Raw genomic sequence first — 17,502 nt, forward strand, 5'->3', positions numbered from 1 at the left:
ATTATTATTTTAAAAAAATAAGCAACGAAATGTATAGGCAAACTATTGTACCGTGTGCCTATTTTATTAGTAGGTTTTTTGTTATATTATTTTGAAGGTACGTTTCTACTATTTTCGGCGTTCCTTGTCCTCAAGCATTCAAACTTGACGTATCTCCATGGCAACCAGTGTTGCTTCTCCAGTTCTGGTCATCCAGCAGCTCATCCCCTGACTTTTTCTGGAAGCTAACGGTAATGTGACGACAGCAACAAATGGAGGAAAAACACAGTAATTGAAAAAAAAGAAAAAAAGTTGTTGACACTTTAATCCGTCTTTTCTTTCATAAGTGTTTCTGGAAAGTCATGACGCCATCACGGAGAGCCCAGTATGGAAACGATGCGCGTAACCTTAAATGGAGAGACGCAGGTGAGTCATAGGACGTTTTTTTTTTTATTTAATTTTTTTTTTTTTTAGCAGACCTTTAGTTGATATTATTTTAGAACTTTTTTAGTGTCAAAGTCAATATTATATCCTAAATATTTATTATTTAATCTATACAGCAGAGTGGCCAAACAAACTATTTATCCTTTTTAAAAAAAAAAAAAAAGAGTAGGCTAGAATAGCCTAGGTTATAGGCTATCTAAAATGTGTTTTAAGTAATCTTATTAGTAGAGAAATATATATGAAATCTTAAATTTATTCCACAACCCACCATTCACCCCTAAAATACACACAAAGACTCTCTAATGGCTTCTTTGGTCTTTCTTGACTCTTGCTGGTAAAGTAGTTAATTCATGCTCAAACATGATCAACAAAGTTGTTCTGCTGCCACTGTGAAAAGGTTTATTTTTGATAAGCGTCAGCTTGTGTGTGTGTGTGTGTGCCTCACTCTCAGGTGGCCAACTGGTGTCTTGGTAATGTTAGAGATATAAGGGTCTTCTATTTCCATGTATTGTCCTTGATCTGGAAAACAAACCAAACAAAAACAACCCCCCAAAGACCAGATTGCCAACGTCTCTCTGTTTCCCTTAGTGCCAGAAAGTGAAACGTCAAAGATGCTGTGGGTCTCTAATGCTTCATTAATCATGCAGATTCAGCTAAGCCCTAACCAGGTCAAACAAGACCTGTGTGCATGTGTGTGTTTGCATGACTTAAGGAAGCCTTAATAATTCAGCTGGTGGGGCAAGGTGCCTGAAGAATCTCAAATGGCCCCTTTGCACTTCATGTGATGGAAAACACTCAAATCTGATCAGCCGGATTTGTTTTCACACGCGCACACGGGCCAACACAGGATGAGAAAATGGTGTTGAGTTACTTTTAAGTTTTATTCTGGAAAACACAATTGCATGATGATGTCAAGTACACTTTCAATATACTCTTGCTTTTCAGTCTCTGTTTTGTTATGCTCGCTCTCTACCCCAGATCATCCGGTTCCTTTGTTGAAGTGTGCAGGAGGTGGACCCCAACCATGGCCCCTTCGTCCCCACCCGAAGGGACAGGGCCACAAATCCAACTTCCCTCCCCCTCCTCACCTTCACATTTTCCACACTCGACATGCAGAGGAGAGCGCTGAGAGGCCTCATTTGATCACTATCGTCCGCCCTTGTGGTCAAAGTACACTACGCAAGGTGAACTCTATATTCAACAATTTCAAATAGACATGTCATATCAAAAATATTGCTTGGTAATAATATTACTAATTTGAAATATATGTGTAATGTAACATTGATGTTTTGTCACTGATAAGACCTTGTTGGCTTCTAAATAACTTAGTCTTAAACTTGCAATTGTAAATCTTAAAAACATGTTCATAATTGTATTTCAAAGTATTCTCCAATGTTTGGCAGTGATTAGATAATGTTTTCTTGTTGAATTAAAAAGCCAAAAACACAAAAGACCCGATAATTAACAATTAACTTTTCACAGGCTGACAACCCAAGTGGTCTTTCAATTAAAAGCTTCAAACCAAATCGAAGCAAAATTTGTAAATTATTCATTTACCTTTAAAAAAGTAATTACTTACACCCTAAAGACCTTAATGACGGGTTTTTGTGAGTGTTCTCAGTAGGATTTGTGTGAAAGAGTTGCACAAAGTAAAGGTAACTTTCTCTGTTCTAAAGGTGACAGTCCTGTTGAACCGCAGAGGTGTGGTGTCTTTCGAGCAACTGCTATTGGATATCTCTGAGGCGTTGGGATTTCCACGCTGGCACCGAGCCAGAGTCACACGCCTCTACACGACCCACGCACGAGAGGTGAGGCTCAACCACAGTGACGGTAACAAGCTTGGCAGCCTAAAGGGCAAAAGATCCACTCATTGGCCCCTAATTCACCACCCCCATGTTTCTCCCACATCCCCTACTTTGCATGCTGAGATGCTACCTGGGGCCAAGTGCTCTGAACATGAAACATGTTTGCACACAACCGAAGGAATTCAGGCTTTTTCAACTAGGTTTTGACCCTCACCATCACAGGGGCTCTAGCTTACATAAAGAAGCAAGTTACACCTAAGGTCCTTTCCTTTCAGTCATAAAACGCTTTAGGGTGCTCCCATGCAAATCTTCTTTCAAATTTGCTCAAATGAGTTGACACATGATAAACCTGGAGCTGGTCAGACAGGTTATTAGGCCTCAAGGAATTTTTCCAACTGTTCCATTTAGGATTTAGGAATATAATATTTGTTCTCTCCTATTAGCACTACTTAAAAACTTGGCAAGAAGAAGTTTTTTAATCAGTTTATATCACTATCTAAAACGAAATTGCTAAATATTTGGATAAATGATGAATTGTTGTAGGGATTTCCCAAACAGTAATGTTGAATTATTCCAGCTCCTTAAATTTGAGCATTTGCTGCTTTTTTGTCATTTTGTTTTCAAGTCTTTGGATTTTAGACAATTGACCAGAGGTGTAATCTGAAAATGACGGAGTTGTGGCTGCAAAAAAGCTCCAAACTGACCCTGCTCGCAGCACCAAAAATGTAGTTTCTCAAGTCCTTGACGATGATGAGCAGATGATGAAGAAATATCTGCTGACACTGACTTGCTTGTAATATAAGAAATACATTTACAAAGACAAGAAACAGCATCAGTCCAGGTTTGCCATGACACCTGGGAGAGTCAGCAGTCAAATGTGAGCCCTCATGAACAAAGAAAGACACTAGTATTTATACAGCATTGGTCAAAGCAACAGAAAACCATCCAGGTCCTTATTTGGACTCAGGTCAACAAATGTTACCCTCCTTAGGCATACTGTGAACTTATGGCCTGAAGATTTACAATTCCATGCAGGGTTGACTTTTATTATCTCTTCCTAAGGGTCAACACTTGTTTACTCCTGTTTAGACCCAAATATTATCCTACTCAGTCGAAACGATCTCTAATAAATCACTTCATTCTCTTTGGTGTTAAATCAAGGTCTTCTTGAGACCACTAATTGCTTTAACATAAGTTCACATTTTAGCAGCACACTTACAATTTACATAACTGTTCATATTACATTGTGTCACATGTATAATACACTTCACGCTCTGGGAAATTGAAATAAGAATTTTATGTTTTTTGGATTTCATTACCAAGTTTCTTCTTATTATAGATTGTTGCAGTCCTTAACCAAATACAGTACAGGCTGAGAAGCCTGTTCAATCACAATTCATACAGTTTGGCATTTCTGCAATTCAACTTTGCAGAATAGCAAGCAAATAAAGAAATTCCATTGACATGAATAGAAAAGGAAAACCATATAGTAAAAAAAGAAAAAAAGTTCTTCATGTGTTTAGGCTCAAATTGATTTGTTTGTAATCTAAAGAAAAACATTTTCTTCTTTATATTTACAGGTGAAAAGTGTGTGTGATTTCTTCAAAGGTGAAGTGGCTTTCCTGGCACTGGGTAAAGCACGTCCTGATCTGAGCAGTGTGCAAGAGGCTCTTGAGGAACTGTTTCCAGAACATTCTTATTACCAGGCTGATGCACTGCTGGCCTGGGAGAAAAGACTGCGTCCGGCGCCAGATAAAGCAGCTAAGGCTGATAGCGGATTCAGTGAGGGCACAGACAGCAGCGAGACGCAAACTAAACATGAATCAGACCAGAACACAAATACACTCATTAAAATTCAAACTAATTCGCACACAAAAACACAGCCACCTCAACATATGGACAAGCATCTGTCTGAAAAGTGTCACAAAAAAAATTCCTGTCGAAAACCTGCTCACAAGCCAAACCACCTACAAAGACTAAGGATCAGGGGCGGAGTCAGGGAGAGACCACCTTCTGTCATTGGTCCATTTAAACATGAGGATGGTCTTAGAGAAGTAGACATACCCTCTCCTACACTGTGTGAAAACTGCTTTACAAGAAGAACCAAGCATCAGGCATCAGAGCGGCCCATTACACTCTCAGTGAAGGTCCCACTTCCTCCTGTTTCCAGGAAGCAAAAAGAAGGTTGTCATACAGAGCAGGAAGGGCGAAAAGTTTATGTTCATAAAAGTTCTCATCCTCAGCTAATCTGCAAAGACAACGAGACAAGACTTCCCCAATTCCATCTTTTAAATCCACTTCCAGATGTGGGACAAAAATGCATACAGCTGCAAACAACCACTGACCTTCCCATGGATGGCAGTGATGTCACCCTAGCAGACATTGAACACTACTATGAAATAGGACGTGTGGTTGGAGATGGCAACTTTGCAGTGGTGCGAGAGTGCCGCCGTCGTGACAACGGGCAAACCCTTGCCATGAAGATTGTCGAACGCTCCAAGCTGATTGGTCGAGAGCACATGATGCAGAACGAGCTGAGTCTTCTGGGAAGCCTTTGCCACCCTCGCATAGTGCGGCTGTTCGTGCACCACCACACACATACACACTCCTACCTGGTGATGGAGCTGGTGAGCGGGGGGGATCTGTTTGAGGCCATCAGTGAGAGGGGAAAGTTTTCAGAAGAAGAGGCAGGACTGATGGTGTCAGACGTGAGTGAGGCACTGAACTTCATCCACAGCAAAAGTATTGTCCACCGAGACCTCAAACCAGAAAACCTGCTGGTGAGTGTCACTGCCGGTTACAAAGCAATTTACATGGAATAATTGCATCTAAATACTATCCTGATGGCATACTTTATGATAGTGCAAATGCACTGAACTTTTACTACTTAAAGTAGCAGTATGAATTATGAACAGTCAAGTGGAAAAAACCCTCCCTCTATGTGTCCTCATATCACTGCTTAGCTCCTCTCATCAAACTGTTGTTACTGCAACAAACTGTCTCTTTCACTCAGCTGGTGATGTTGGACTCACTAGACAGAAGATCAATAAACATACCAAAAAGTACAAAAAAGGAAATGGTGTGCACCATACTGTTGCTCCCAACAACACTGAGGATAGGAGAGAGAGCTCGAGAGAATGTGAAAGAAGAGAGAGAAAGCTGCTGTCACTGTTATAACCCTTTTTAAGCAATGATCTACATCCAGAATGGAATTCAAATAAATAACTTTGTGATTTGATTTTTTTTTTCAAACAATATAAACTTAAATCACAACATACTCCTTGCTCTTCATTGCGCTTTTGTAAAAAGTGTAATTTTGAGACATTTTTCACATTTTCTCTGACTTTGTAAGTCTGTGACATATTATGATGCTGTTACGTTAGTGTCCTTCATTATATTAACTGTGTAGTTAGGAGTAATAGCTCAAAACTGTCGGAAAATGCAGAAACACGGCCTGCCCTGTGCCCTATGAAACATTACAGTTCTTAAAGATTATGACTCCTTCTCCATTTAATTGTGTTCTTCTTGTTCTTTATCAGATAGAGCATGTAGCTGCTAACATTTGCAGGCTAAAGCTGGGAGACTTCGGTCTTGCCATGGTTGTTACTGAACCAGTCTTCACTATATGTGGTACTCCCACATATGTAGCCCCGGAGATTCTATTAGAGACAGGTCAGTTCTTTTGTTTTTACTTTGAACTCTGTTTATTCATCCATTGTGTTGCTTATTACAACCCTGTGGTTTGACCCAACAGGTTATGGAGTTGCTGTTGATATTTGGGCTCTGGGTGTTATTCTCTATGTACTGCTGTGTGGATTTCCTCCCTTTCGCAGTCGGGACCGAGACCAGGAAGAGCTGTTCCAGCTGATAAAACAGGGACAACTCTGCTTTCTGTCCCCCTACTGGGATCCTATTTCAGAAGGTAAAAAAGTACAGACAATGTCTGTGCGAAGACTGTTTTTATGAAGTGGATGTAACCCCTAAGTTACTAAAATCTGCTTGATGCAAACATTAGGAGTGTATACTGTATGTGCAAACAGCTCATGGAATCATATGAGAGAATGACATGACTTGGTTGGTTGAAAGCTGCAGTAAATCTTTTTCTGTTTCCAAACACAGAATGATGTCAGTGTTGCATTATAGTCTGTGATAAAACAGGAAATGATTTGGCACATGTGATTGAGGATGCTATGGGCTAAATGCCAGTCGAGGCTTCAATATGGTAGTTCAAGGAAGAAGTAATGGCGATTATTTTTGGGCTTTGTATGCCTTTATTAGAAATACAGGGCAGTAGATAAAGTCAGATCATGGGCATGGGGAAGAGAGAGGGAAACTGGGTAAAGACAGAAAATAGCTAAAGATCAGACTTGACCTGAGGGGACCACTGGCACCCCTTACATTAAGTTTATGGCACTGTCACAAATAATGTCATATACATAAATCACCTTTTCTTCTTCTTGTGTCTCTGTGTGTGTATATATGCAGAAGCAAGAGGCCTGGTCAGAGCTCTGCTTCAAGCAGATCCCACAGTGAGGCTGACAGCAAAGCAGACCTTGTTGCATCCCTGGGTGAAGGCTATGGCTTCAACCTGCAGACAGGGGGCACTCACAGACAAAGCTCAGAGAATGAAAGCAGCTGCAGAAGCAGAATCAGACAGAGACCAGAGACAAGTACAGACAAATTCAGCAGAAACAGAGACAGAGAAAACAACAGGACTCAGTTGCAGCAGCAAAGGAGAAATCACACATGAGGGTATAAGTGAGAGACAGAGTGAGATGGACACTGGAGGAGGACAAACTGAGGAAAAAACACAGCAGCAAGAGACATGTACAGTCAACAAAATACCCCCTCAGCCCAAAGTGCACACAACACCAGTGGTCACACTGAGCCAACAGAGGTCAGAGTGCCCCTCTGAAACGCCTGATGGGGAGCCAAGCAGACAGGAAATACAGGATCCAGATCCCAGCGAAACCAGCCCTGGTGTTGAACTCACACTCAGTGAATCATCAGACCAATCTGAATCTCTGGCAGAAATAAAAACACCCTCAAAACAAACCAGTCAACAGCAGTCACCTCCATGTACACCACTTCTAAACAATCAGGAACAACAAACCATCGGAGGACAATAAATGCAACACCACCCACCTTTTACAAAATCAGTCTTTCAAGGAGCAGAACTTCCCTTTTCCTCAATGAACAGAGAACTCTGATGACAGAAGAGAGAGAAACCCATATAGGCTTTTTCATTCTGTCAATCATCTGGTCAACTATGTGATTAGATCAGTGTCATCACTTTCCTTGTTTAAGACAATGCCACTGATTTCTCTGCTGCTGCTGATTGTTTGAACTGAAGATAATTTGATTTACTCTCTTCAGGTTGAATAGGGTGTAACTGATGAGGTTTGAAAAACGTCATTAACAAGTGTTTAGCAACTTATCTAGGTATTCTGCAAAAATAAAATGACAATGAGAAGTGCAATGACAGAGGTTTGTCAGACTATAAGGGGGAAATAGCAACGTCTTGTGAAATAGAATTGATCAAGAAGGACTTTCAACATGTTTGTATTTTGATATTGTTCCTTATGTTGTAGTGTAAAAGACATTTCATAAGTTTAGAGCGTTTTTCTTGTGGTTGTACAAATATATTACGACAACCAAGTCCAGAATATAATATGCCAAGTTTGTGAAAACTTAATCTGGCCTACTATGACCACAGTGACCCATCCTCTTTTTTGTACTACTTGAAGTCTCTTCGTAGAAATCTGTGCTCGTATCATTTCACTTAGCTAAAAATATCAGCACTTCAAGAACATTTGTGATTGTCCGAGTAAACGTTTGCCATACCCACTAAACTCTTGTATGCAATCTTTGTTTATCGAATGTTTTTTGCACTGGTTTGGGATTGTTATATAAGGTCATGTCAATCTAAGGTTAGATAGAGCGGCTAATGATGGGGGATTGCAAAGACAGAGTGTGAGCACATACAGCTTCAGCTTAATCTCTGTGTACATAGCTGAGGGCGGTATGGCCCCCTGGCCATTCCAAACAGACCAAATAAGGCCTATCTATCTGTCCAATGGGAGTGGTTAGACCTGTCCCCACCGATTGCAGACAGCTGACACTCTGACATCCTGCCCCACCTTAGAGCACTAATAAAACACACACACACACACCCAACCCCCCATCCTACACAAATCTCTAACAGGAGTTAAAGATCCAAAGCTACATAATTATCTGGCACTGAAAGGATGAATACGCTTATAAATGCTTTCGACCTAGTATCAGCATCTTAATACTGTCTTTGATCACCCTGTTTTCTGACTGAATAATTTAAGCATCCTTATCACACTTATAACCAGTTGAACCACTTTGTCACATTGCTGCAAAAACAAGGCAGCAGAAACTAAAAGGTATTTCCTGTAGACTTTAGGTTTTTTGAAAGTTCTTTGGTGTCCTGGGATGTTGACAGTGTAAGTTGTAATTGAAGATATTTGAGTTATAATCACTGCAAATATTTTTTTTAAAAACAAAAGTCCTCAAATGGTGTGTGGCCCTTAAATTTGTCGTGTATAGGGGTCTGACCATCTTTCAAGTCCGAACATACGTCGACCCGCAGGTGCTCAATACGCATGCGCCGTTAAAAACTCTTTAAATACCCTAAGTCATCTGCCACAATAAAACATTCCGCTGTCAGCCAATGCAAGATGACACTGCCGCACACAGCAAGAGCCTTTTAATTCAAGCGTTTTTATTTTACTTTTAAATACGCAACTTCTCTAGCAAGAATCTGTTTGAGAAACGAGTTTGACCCAGAGTAGTAAACAAGGCTGTGCAGGGTGAAGTCGAGGAGGGGGAGAGAGAGAGACGGACAGGGGAAAGAAAAAAAAAACAAAGATGGCTGTGTAGGCAGAGAGACGAGTCCCACAACAGAACTGTCTCCAACCGCGGCTGTGATCACCGACTGGTCCCGTGGGTCCATTTGGACGAGCAGCTGGTACCGGAGCGGGGACGTGTGACGAGCAGCCGAGCTGGGCCGCTGCTACACATCGTTGTTGTTTGCTGTCATTGCGAATAACGGCGTCGAGAGAGTCCAACAACAACAGCTGAGAGTTGTTTTTGTTCAGCCTGGACTGCTGCTGTGTGTTTGTCAACGTAGCTAGCCTCACTGTAAGTCCACACAACGAGTCTAATTAAGTCATCGTTACACTTTGCACATGATCGCGTTGTTACATAGTCATTAGGTTGTATTCACGAATGGAGGATAGTGTTGTTATTATTATTATAAGTTGGCCTACTTTCTTCTGATTTGACAGCTAGCGTTAGCACAGCTAGCTGTCAGCTGACCGTTAGCTAGCTCTGAGCTAACCTGTTTATATTTCGGGCTCAGGCTGGTCGACAGTCGCAGGTACGTCTCCGACATGTCTTCAATGGATGAGAGAGACGTGGGCGGCGTAGCGGCCGCCCCTGGCTCCTCCTCGGCCGGTCTGGGGGTCGGGGCCGTGGGGGCAGCGGTGGAGGCTGTGGCCGGAGTTGCAGCCATGCAGGAGGAGGTCGGGATGCGTCGAGAAGGGCCCGAGCCTGACCCAGACGAGCCCCCCAAGAAGAGGGTGAAAATCCCTGAAGGAGAGTCAGGAAAGCTGGAGGAGAGACTGTATTCAGTGCTGTGCTGCACCGTGTGCCTTGATTTGCCCAAGGCGTCTGTATACCAGGTAAACGTGGTGTTAATCACAAACCTCCCCACATAACCTTAAACCCACCTCCACCCCTCATACCAGAAACCCCAAATGTGTCCCAACACCATGACCCCAAAAGTCAACCTGTTCAATATGCTGCCCATCACTTTTTTTAGTGGCCCTTGTTTCATCACAGGCCCCCCAAAGTCTGAATGGTGCAGGCTGAGACACCAGCTGTGATTATGTTGTGAAGTTACCTTCAAATAACCCTCAGAAAGATGACACAATAGCCCAACTAATAATTAACATGTTGCCCTTCAACCCACCCTCCACTCTCCTCAATGACCCCAAACCCCTGTAAAGTGAGCCCATTCATATCAATCATTGTTCATTTAATTATACACATTTACCTTCTGTGACATGAAGCACACGTTTTAAACACTCTTTAACATTTAGGAAGTAAACACAGGTGTAAAATCCTGAACCCCAAGATAAAACGCTTTTGTTTTTAGATGTTAAAACAAAAGTGTTTTCAAGAAGAGTACCAAGGCACTGAAAGCAACCGACTTTAATTACACACATACCTCATTCCTAAATACTACCTTACCTTTATTTTAAATTCAGCCAATCACTTGTTTTAACCTACTCTGAAAAAGAACTGGTCGACATGATCAGCCACCCAAATGTCATCACTTTAGGCAAAGTAACACAGTCCTTAACAACAGTTCAGTGTAGTGTACTTAAGAATGAAGATAGTCTTTTTTAAGCAGTCCCAACCCCCTGCAACAAATCAAATTTACATTTTCGTCACAAGATGTAACCACAGTGTGGCTAATTAAAAATTTCTGACTGACTCCTTTCCAGCTTGTGCTAGTTCGAGTTATTTCTCCTTCCCTACCTCCTAATTTATGTCCACAATAATGATTATTTTCTTTCTCTCCTTGATCGTCCTTCTAAACTCTCTCTCTCTTCACCACAGTGTACCAATGGACACCTGATGTGTGCAGGCTGTTTTATCCACCTTCTTGCTGATTCTCGTCTAAAGGAGGAACAGGCCACGTGTCCCAACTGCAGGTACAAAGAACTCTATTTGGCATCCTTTCAATCAATCCATCAACGAGTCAATCAGTAATTATTTATTTGTATAGCACTAAATCATAACAGATTTTAGAAGAAGACACTTACACTGATGACTCATAGAAACGCAAACAGTGCCAATAAGGAGACGAGGAGGCGAGTAACTTCAGTTTGCTGTCTTTAATCTTTTATTGTGGATATTGGATGATCTTTAGCTAATATTGTCATGTTCAATATTCAGTCACATACAGACAGATACCCTGTATTAAACAGCTTTAACTTAATAGATAGGTACATGCAAATGTTCATTTGAACAGATAACGGATAAATAAAATACACTTTTTTTTAATTCAGTCACTAATCCAAAGTATTTTCTCCTGTAAATCTTGATTTCTATGTTTTTTTTATTTTCACGACTCTGGGAGTGTGTTGTGCTAGCTGATAGCAATTACAACTGTAAAGATGCTGATTCTAAAGAGCAGGAAAACACCCGAGTAAAGAACTGACCGAATTTTTAAGATACCACAGGAAACCTTTTTGTTGCTTTAAGTCAAACAAAGAAATGACAAAAATGCAGTCGTGTAGGTATTTTCCTTTATATCTGCCTTTTTTAACAGTTTTTCACGTTAAGTTATGTAATTGGTGACCAGGAAGAACGTGATTCTATTTCAGCTTGGATTTAGTTTTGGTATTTACTTGGATTGCAGACAAGTTATGTTTAAAGTGAAACACTAGCCCTATTCAGACTTCCATTTCAAGCTGCAATATTTACACTCCTGTGACGTTTCGCCTACAATCAGATTTTTTGCAAAGGCAGAATGGTGGGACGAAGCGCATCACTGTGTGTGCGTGCGTGCATGTCTTACTGTGTGGAGCTCCCGCTGTGCTGTGCTTCCACAACGCCGCAACACCATGTAAGTTCACAGACTGGGACGTCCATTTTCAGCCATTGTGGAATCAAAGTGAAGACAGGAGCTTAGTTACGGCGCTTTTTCTGGAAGAAAGAAAAAGAGTCTAAAAACTGCTATAGAAAACGTTATATGAAATATGAGGCCGAGGAAGTTATTATTAAACAAAATGCATTTTACAGAGATGTCTTATTCCAATATAAAGTGGTGTTTTTTTACTCATGGAAAAGCTGAAATAATGTTTTGAATCAAAGTCATTGACACTGATTAGCTCGCAGAACCGAATTGCATGTTCTTCAACACATAATGCATGTTTATTGTAATGGAATAGATGCACAGGTCGCAGTGTTTTTACCAACATCTAACACTTGAACCACATGGTCCTGTCTTTCATAGTTACAAGCTCCACTTCACAAACAAAACAAACACATAACGTAACTATCCAGGTATGTGTGTTACAAAAAAGTTGTGTTAACATTCTGCACATGCCACAGGTGTTGTAATAAAAACTGAGGTGAGGTTTGACCCGTGTGTGTAGGTGTGAGATCAGCAAGAACCTGTGCTGCAGGAACCTGGCTGTTGAGAAGGCTGTCAGTGAGCTGCCGACAGAGTGTACCTTCTGCCTAAAACAGTTCCCCCGCTCCAGCTTAGAGAGGCACCAGAAAGAGGAGTGCCAAGACAGGTATACAGCACACACATGCATTTTTTTTCTTCTGTGAACCCCCCCCCCCCCCCCCCCCCCCAAAAAAAAAAAAAACAACAACAACCAAAAAACCCCCTAAAAAACCCAAAAACTACCACTCGATCACAGCTGGATAATTGAGGCCTACAAATCAGGTCAAACAAGTTTCCCCAAAAACTCCAAAAGTTGTCAAAGGAAGTAACTCTTTAAAGACAAGATCAGGCAGAGACTTGAAAATGGAGACTGTTCAAACATATCACACGCAGAATGACTTCATCATCAGTGTGATTATGGCCATGTGAGTGTACGTGTTCATGTGTCCGTGTGTTGTTATTTTGGGGATGATGGAGTAGTATGTGACTTTCTACATCTGAGAAAAAAAAGAGCAAATGGTGTGAGTACAGACCGAGGGGTTTGTTGTGTGCAATGCTCAGGGTAGTTACATTTGCATGCATGAAATCCTGTGGTGTTGTTACTATAGCAACAGGTGACCCTGCTCAGGACAGAGGCACTTCTGCAATTGTTACCATGACGACAACCGTGGCAGTCCCACTCCCCCCAGGTGGTTTTTGGTCAGGCAGAAAAAAGTGCTAGAGTGAGGATGTGACAGCCACTTCTGTAAAAATGATTTTTAACGTGATGTAAAAGTGTCGAAGAATGACGTAATTTGAAGGATTTTTAATTGAAATTGAGTTGTTAGGTGTTTTTAGTAGGACAAAACTTTGCCATTCATACACGTCGACATACATCAGCTTGTTTAGAATAAACCTGGTTCACTGAAGATGTTAAATGGCGTCTTTCACATTATTATTACCTCTCTTTAACTGTAGCAACGTTAGCAGGTAATCTTTAAAAAGCACCTAGATTCAGGTCTTAATTGATATGAATCCATGTCTTCCTTTCTTCAAAGTGAGCCCTCACATATCATTATCACAGCATTCATTAGCCTCGGCTCACAGCGCAGGTTAATTAGCACCTTTTGATATCATTAGTACTTTCCATCTGCTCCAAGAAAGTCTTCATCACAAAGCACCTCTGGAAAGAACATATTGTACACAAAGCTTTGTGTTTCTTCTTTCAATTATCCTGTAATTTACACTTGTCGACATGTTGCCAGGGTGACGCAGTGCAAGTACAAGAGGATCGGCTGTCCCTGGCAAGGGCCGTTCCATGAGCTGCCAGCACACGAAAGTGAGTGCTCTCATCCCACTAAGAGTGGAACAGAGTTGATGGGAATACTGGGAGAGATGGACCAGAGCCACCGCAGAGACATGCAGCTCTACAACAGCATCTTTGGCTTACTGTGCTACGAGAAGATAGGCTTTACAGGTACAGTAAAAAAAAAAAAAAAAAACACACAACATCAGAGGCAAAATCCTTTACTGCTCTTTTTCTCCCATGTATCGCCTCTTCTCCCTGCTTCAAATCTTGTCGTCTACTTATGTTTCCATCCAGAGGTCCAGTTCAGGCCATACCGCACTGATGACTTCATCACTCGCCTGTACTATGAAACCCCGCGCTTCACAGTCCTCAACCAGACGTGGGTGCTGAAGGCCCGCGTGAACGACTCGGAACGCAACCCCAACCTGTCCTGCAAGCGCACACTCTCCTTCCAGCTCATCCTTAAAAGCAAGGTGCACTCGCTGCTCTGACCACGTGTGTTTTATTTTTGAATTTGTACGAGTGTGTGCTTGTCTTTAGGGCCTATGATTCATCCCTCCTCACCAGAGTTGATTTAACAGAGAAGTTAAAAGAGGATAAATGTTAAGAAACACACCAGATAAAGTTGGCTCAGCTATGCTTTAGTGCAGAAGAGCAGCTTTTCGATATCTCTCGAAGGAGGAAGTGGCAGTAAAATGAACAGAGTCAACTTCTGTGCATTGCTGTCTGATATTTTCAAAACGCACAAAGTAACTTTGTTATGACAAATGTGAAACACACTGAAGGGGGATAAAAGTTGCGACCAACTCATATTCAGTGTTAAAATCCTGCGTCACCCTGAGTTCAGTGGTTGTGATGTACGTTGGCACTGATCACACATGGATCTGAAGGTGCGTTTTTGGGTTTGTCTGCAGGTGAACTCTGCGCTGGAGTGCTCCTTCCTGCTGCTTAAGGGGCCGTACGATGACGTGCGGATCAAGCCGGTCATCCACCATCACTCCTTTAGCAACGACACCAATGAGACCGAATACGTGCTCCTGCCCATCTCCGACTCAGTGGAGTGCAACAAACTGCTGGCCGCCAAAAACATCAACCTGCGCCTGTTCATCTTCCAAGTCCAAAAATAAAGGGAGAGGAGGAGAAGGAGGAGGAGAAGGAGGAGAAGGAGGAAGGAGATGGTAGTCGAGGGCTTAAAGAGAGAGATTAAAGAGAGATACCACTGAACCACTGATACCTCTTAACACCTACACACACATACACACACACTCTCGCATGCACAGATGCACACTGGTTTTACATACCTACACACATACATACACATACAATACACACACAAATTCACAGTCACACAAATATTTATACAAATACATATACACACCACTAATTACACTTACCTCCTTTTACAAGATAGTGAGACCCGGTGCACGGGGAGCTGTTAGTTGCTATGGCGATGGTTGGGCCTTGGTATGGGATGGAATGTAGGGTTGAAGCCGGGAGGGGGGGGGGGGCTTTCTGTCAGGTGTGTCTGACTTTACCCCTGACGCCTACAGCCAAAGGTAGCACACACACTCACACACACACACACACACACACACACACACACACACACACACACACGCTCGCTCACACACACACACACACACACACACACACACTCACACACATGCTCGCTCACACACACACACACACACTAAACAAAGCAATGTATGTTGTTGGTGTGTACATCTGTGTGTGAGTGTGTGTAAAAAAACAGTGTAGAAGAGAGTTAAGACACAGACCCTGGAGTGTGTGCTTATATTGAAATGTCCCAAAGACATGATAATGTGAAAATAGAGTGATTGAGTCTGCTGAGCTGCTCTTTGGACATGTGAATGGATGTTATTGAAAAGTGTGTGTGAGAGTATGCCCCCCCCCACCTTTACACACCCTATGTGTAACTGTTTTCCACTATTTCTCTATTCTGGCAGAAGAGCTTATTTAACATCCAAACAGAAGTAAGACCATCCCCTCTCCCAGTGAACCCATTTTCCCTCCAACAAGAGGAGAGTTTTAGTTTTAAAACTTTTTTCTCCAGCTGTGTTTATATTAAACCTTTAACACTAATAATTTTATTTCTCTTAACCCTGCATATTTAAATACCTGTGAACTTTTATTCTTTTAAGTTGGGTTTTTAGCCTGTGTGCGTGTGCGTGTGCGTGTGCGTGTGCGTGTGTGTGTGTGTGTGTGTGTGTGTGTGTGTGTAAGAGAGACAGATAGCTTTGAGATTCCTGTGAACATGTCTCTTTGTGAAAAGCAGTACAATCCTTTCGGACATGAGCAAGGCTGGATAACCAGCAGACCTTCAGGGGCCCCAAAAAGCTGAGGTTCACCGGTGTTGTTGAATTGTCCTTTTTAGATTTATCTCAAGATTTTTAATAGATTGGATCCATTTTATTACAAAAAAACATTATCCTGATTTAACCTCTCTGTTATATAAGATATATATCACCTTTATTCATTATTTTTAGTGTTTTATATTTAACAATTTTGATTTATTTCTGTATTTTTATCTATTTTTTTCGAGGTATTTTGGTCCATATACAAAAAAACAGGAATTGAAGCACAAAAATGCCCAACTCAGCTTCAGAAAGAAACTTCAACTATTACTTTACTTTTGCAAGAGAGCACTGACATGAAGACATGTAGCTGTTAAATGTTCTGCTCAGTTTGCATGTCCACACATTTGTAAAATAAGAGAGTCTAAGGGATCAGTGACAATGTTGTTTTTCATTTTCAGATTGAAAAACGAAAGTCATCTATCCTTACAGTAGGCCTCAAAAATCCCCTTCTGCCTGGCAATAGAAGTCTTATCTCACACATTTCCAAAATCACGAGGTGCATCTTTTTTTTTTGTCGTTGCCATAATTAGGGGGACACTTTTTGGTGATCTTTTTTTTTTTTTTGCTTCTCCAAATGTTGAAGAAAAGCTTTGATTGGATATTCTCCAATGTGAGATTTTATTTTGGGAAGTGTGGTTTCATTGCTTCATACAAGATAAGAAGAATGGCCTCAGTATTATATAAAATAATGTTGAGTTGCGAACAAAACAAGGAGAGAAAAAAAAGAAGCAAATGGAGTGACCCAAACTTATCTCACAGTCATGAGGTGATCTTGACTTCTCCTTTGCTCAGAGCTCTGAGTTCCTCCGCTTGTCTGAGGCTTAGACTATAAGTGCTGTAGCGATGTAGCTACGGTGTGTGCGTGTGTGTGTGTGTGTGTGTGTGTGTGTGTGTGTGTGTGTGTGTGTGTGTGTGTGTGTGTGTGTGTGTGTGTGTGTGTGTGTGTGTGTGTGTGTGTGTGTGTGTGTGTGTGTGTGTGTGTGTGTGTGTGTGTGTGTGTGTGTGTGTGTGTGTGTGTGTGTGTGTGTGTGTGTGTGTGTGTGCGTGCGTGTGTGTGTGTGAGAGAGAGAGAGCGTGCGTGTCTGTAAAGGGTGGGAACAGGGGTTGTTAACTTTACCACGGTGACATATTAGTGTTAGATTTACTTGAACAAGAAGATGTTACTTGCATAGATTCTACTGTAAAGCAGATAGATCTCTCTCCTCCTGACCTCTACTTCCTGTATTTCTGTGTTTTGAAGCTTCGTCTCTATGCCGGTGGACTCACTCATCTCACTATGGCTGTACATGTGCCTTTTATTAAAGATCATGGAACCTGCGCTCATGCCTGTGTCTGCATTTGTTAATATAACAATGTTTCTCTTCTGTATCAATTTCTGTCGTAATGAATTATTAT

At 41.6% G+C, this 17,502-nt stretch overlaps 2 protein-coding genes across 2 annotated transcripts; both read left to right on the forward strand.

Moving 5' to 3' along the window:
- dclk3 (doublecortin-like kinase 3) lies at positions 1-9,121 on the forward strand. The gene is made up of 8 exons (XM_079367822.1): positions 1-230; positions 327-405; positions 1,402-1,607; positions 2,100-2,231; positions 3,809-5,008; positions 5,768-5,900; positions 5,983-6,150; positions 6,714-9,121. The coding sequence occupies exons 2-8, from the start codon at positions 342-344 to the stop codon at positions 7,355-7,357; spliced, it is 2,547 nt and encodes an 848-aa protein (XP_079223948.1). The 5' UTR covers positions 1-230; positions 327-341; the 3' UTR covers positions 7,358-9,121.
- zftraf1 (zinc finger TRAF-type containing 1) lies at positions 8,916-17,425 on the forward strand. Its single transcript, XM_079367827.1, has 7 exons — positions 8,916-9,395; positions 9,616-9,937; positions 10,881-10,975; positions 12,425-12,568; positions 13,686-13,897; positions 14,024-14,202; positions 14,644-17,425. The coding sequence occupies exons 2-7, from the start codon at positions 9,647-9,649 to the stop codon at positions 14,854-14,856; spliced, it is 1,134 nt and encodes a 377-aa protein (XP_079223953.1). The 5' UTR covers positions 8,916-9,395; positions 9,616-9,646; the 3' UTR covers positions 14,857-17,425.
- The last annotated feature ends 77 nt before the right edge of the window (positions 17,426-17,502 follow it).

The sequence above is a fragment of the Symphodus melops genome (assembly GCF_947650265.1).
Source record: "Symphodus melops genome assembly, chromosome: 18".
In the NCBI taxonomy this organism is placed as follows: domain Eukaryota; kingdom Metazoa; phylum Chordata; class Actinopteri; order Labriformes; family Labridae; genus Symphodus; species Symphodus melops.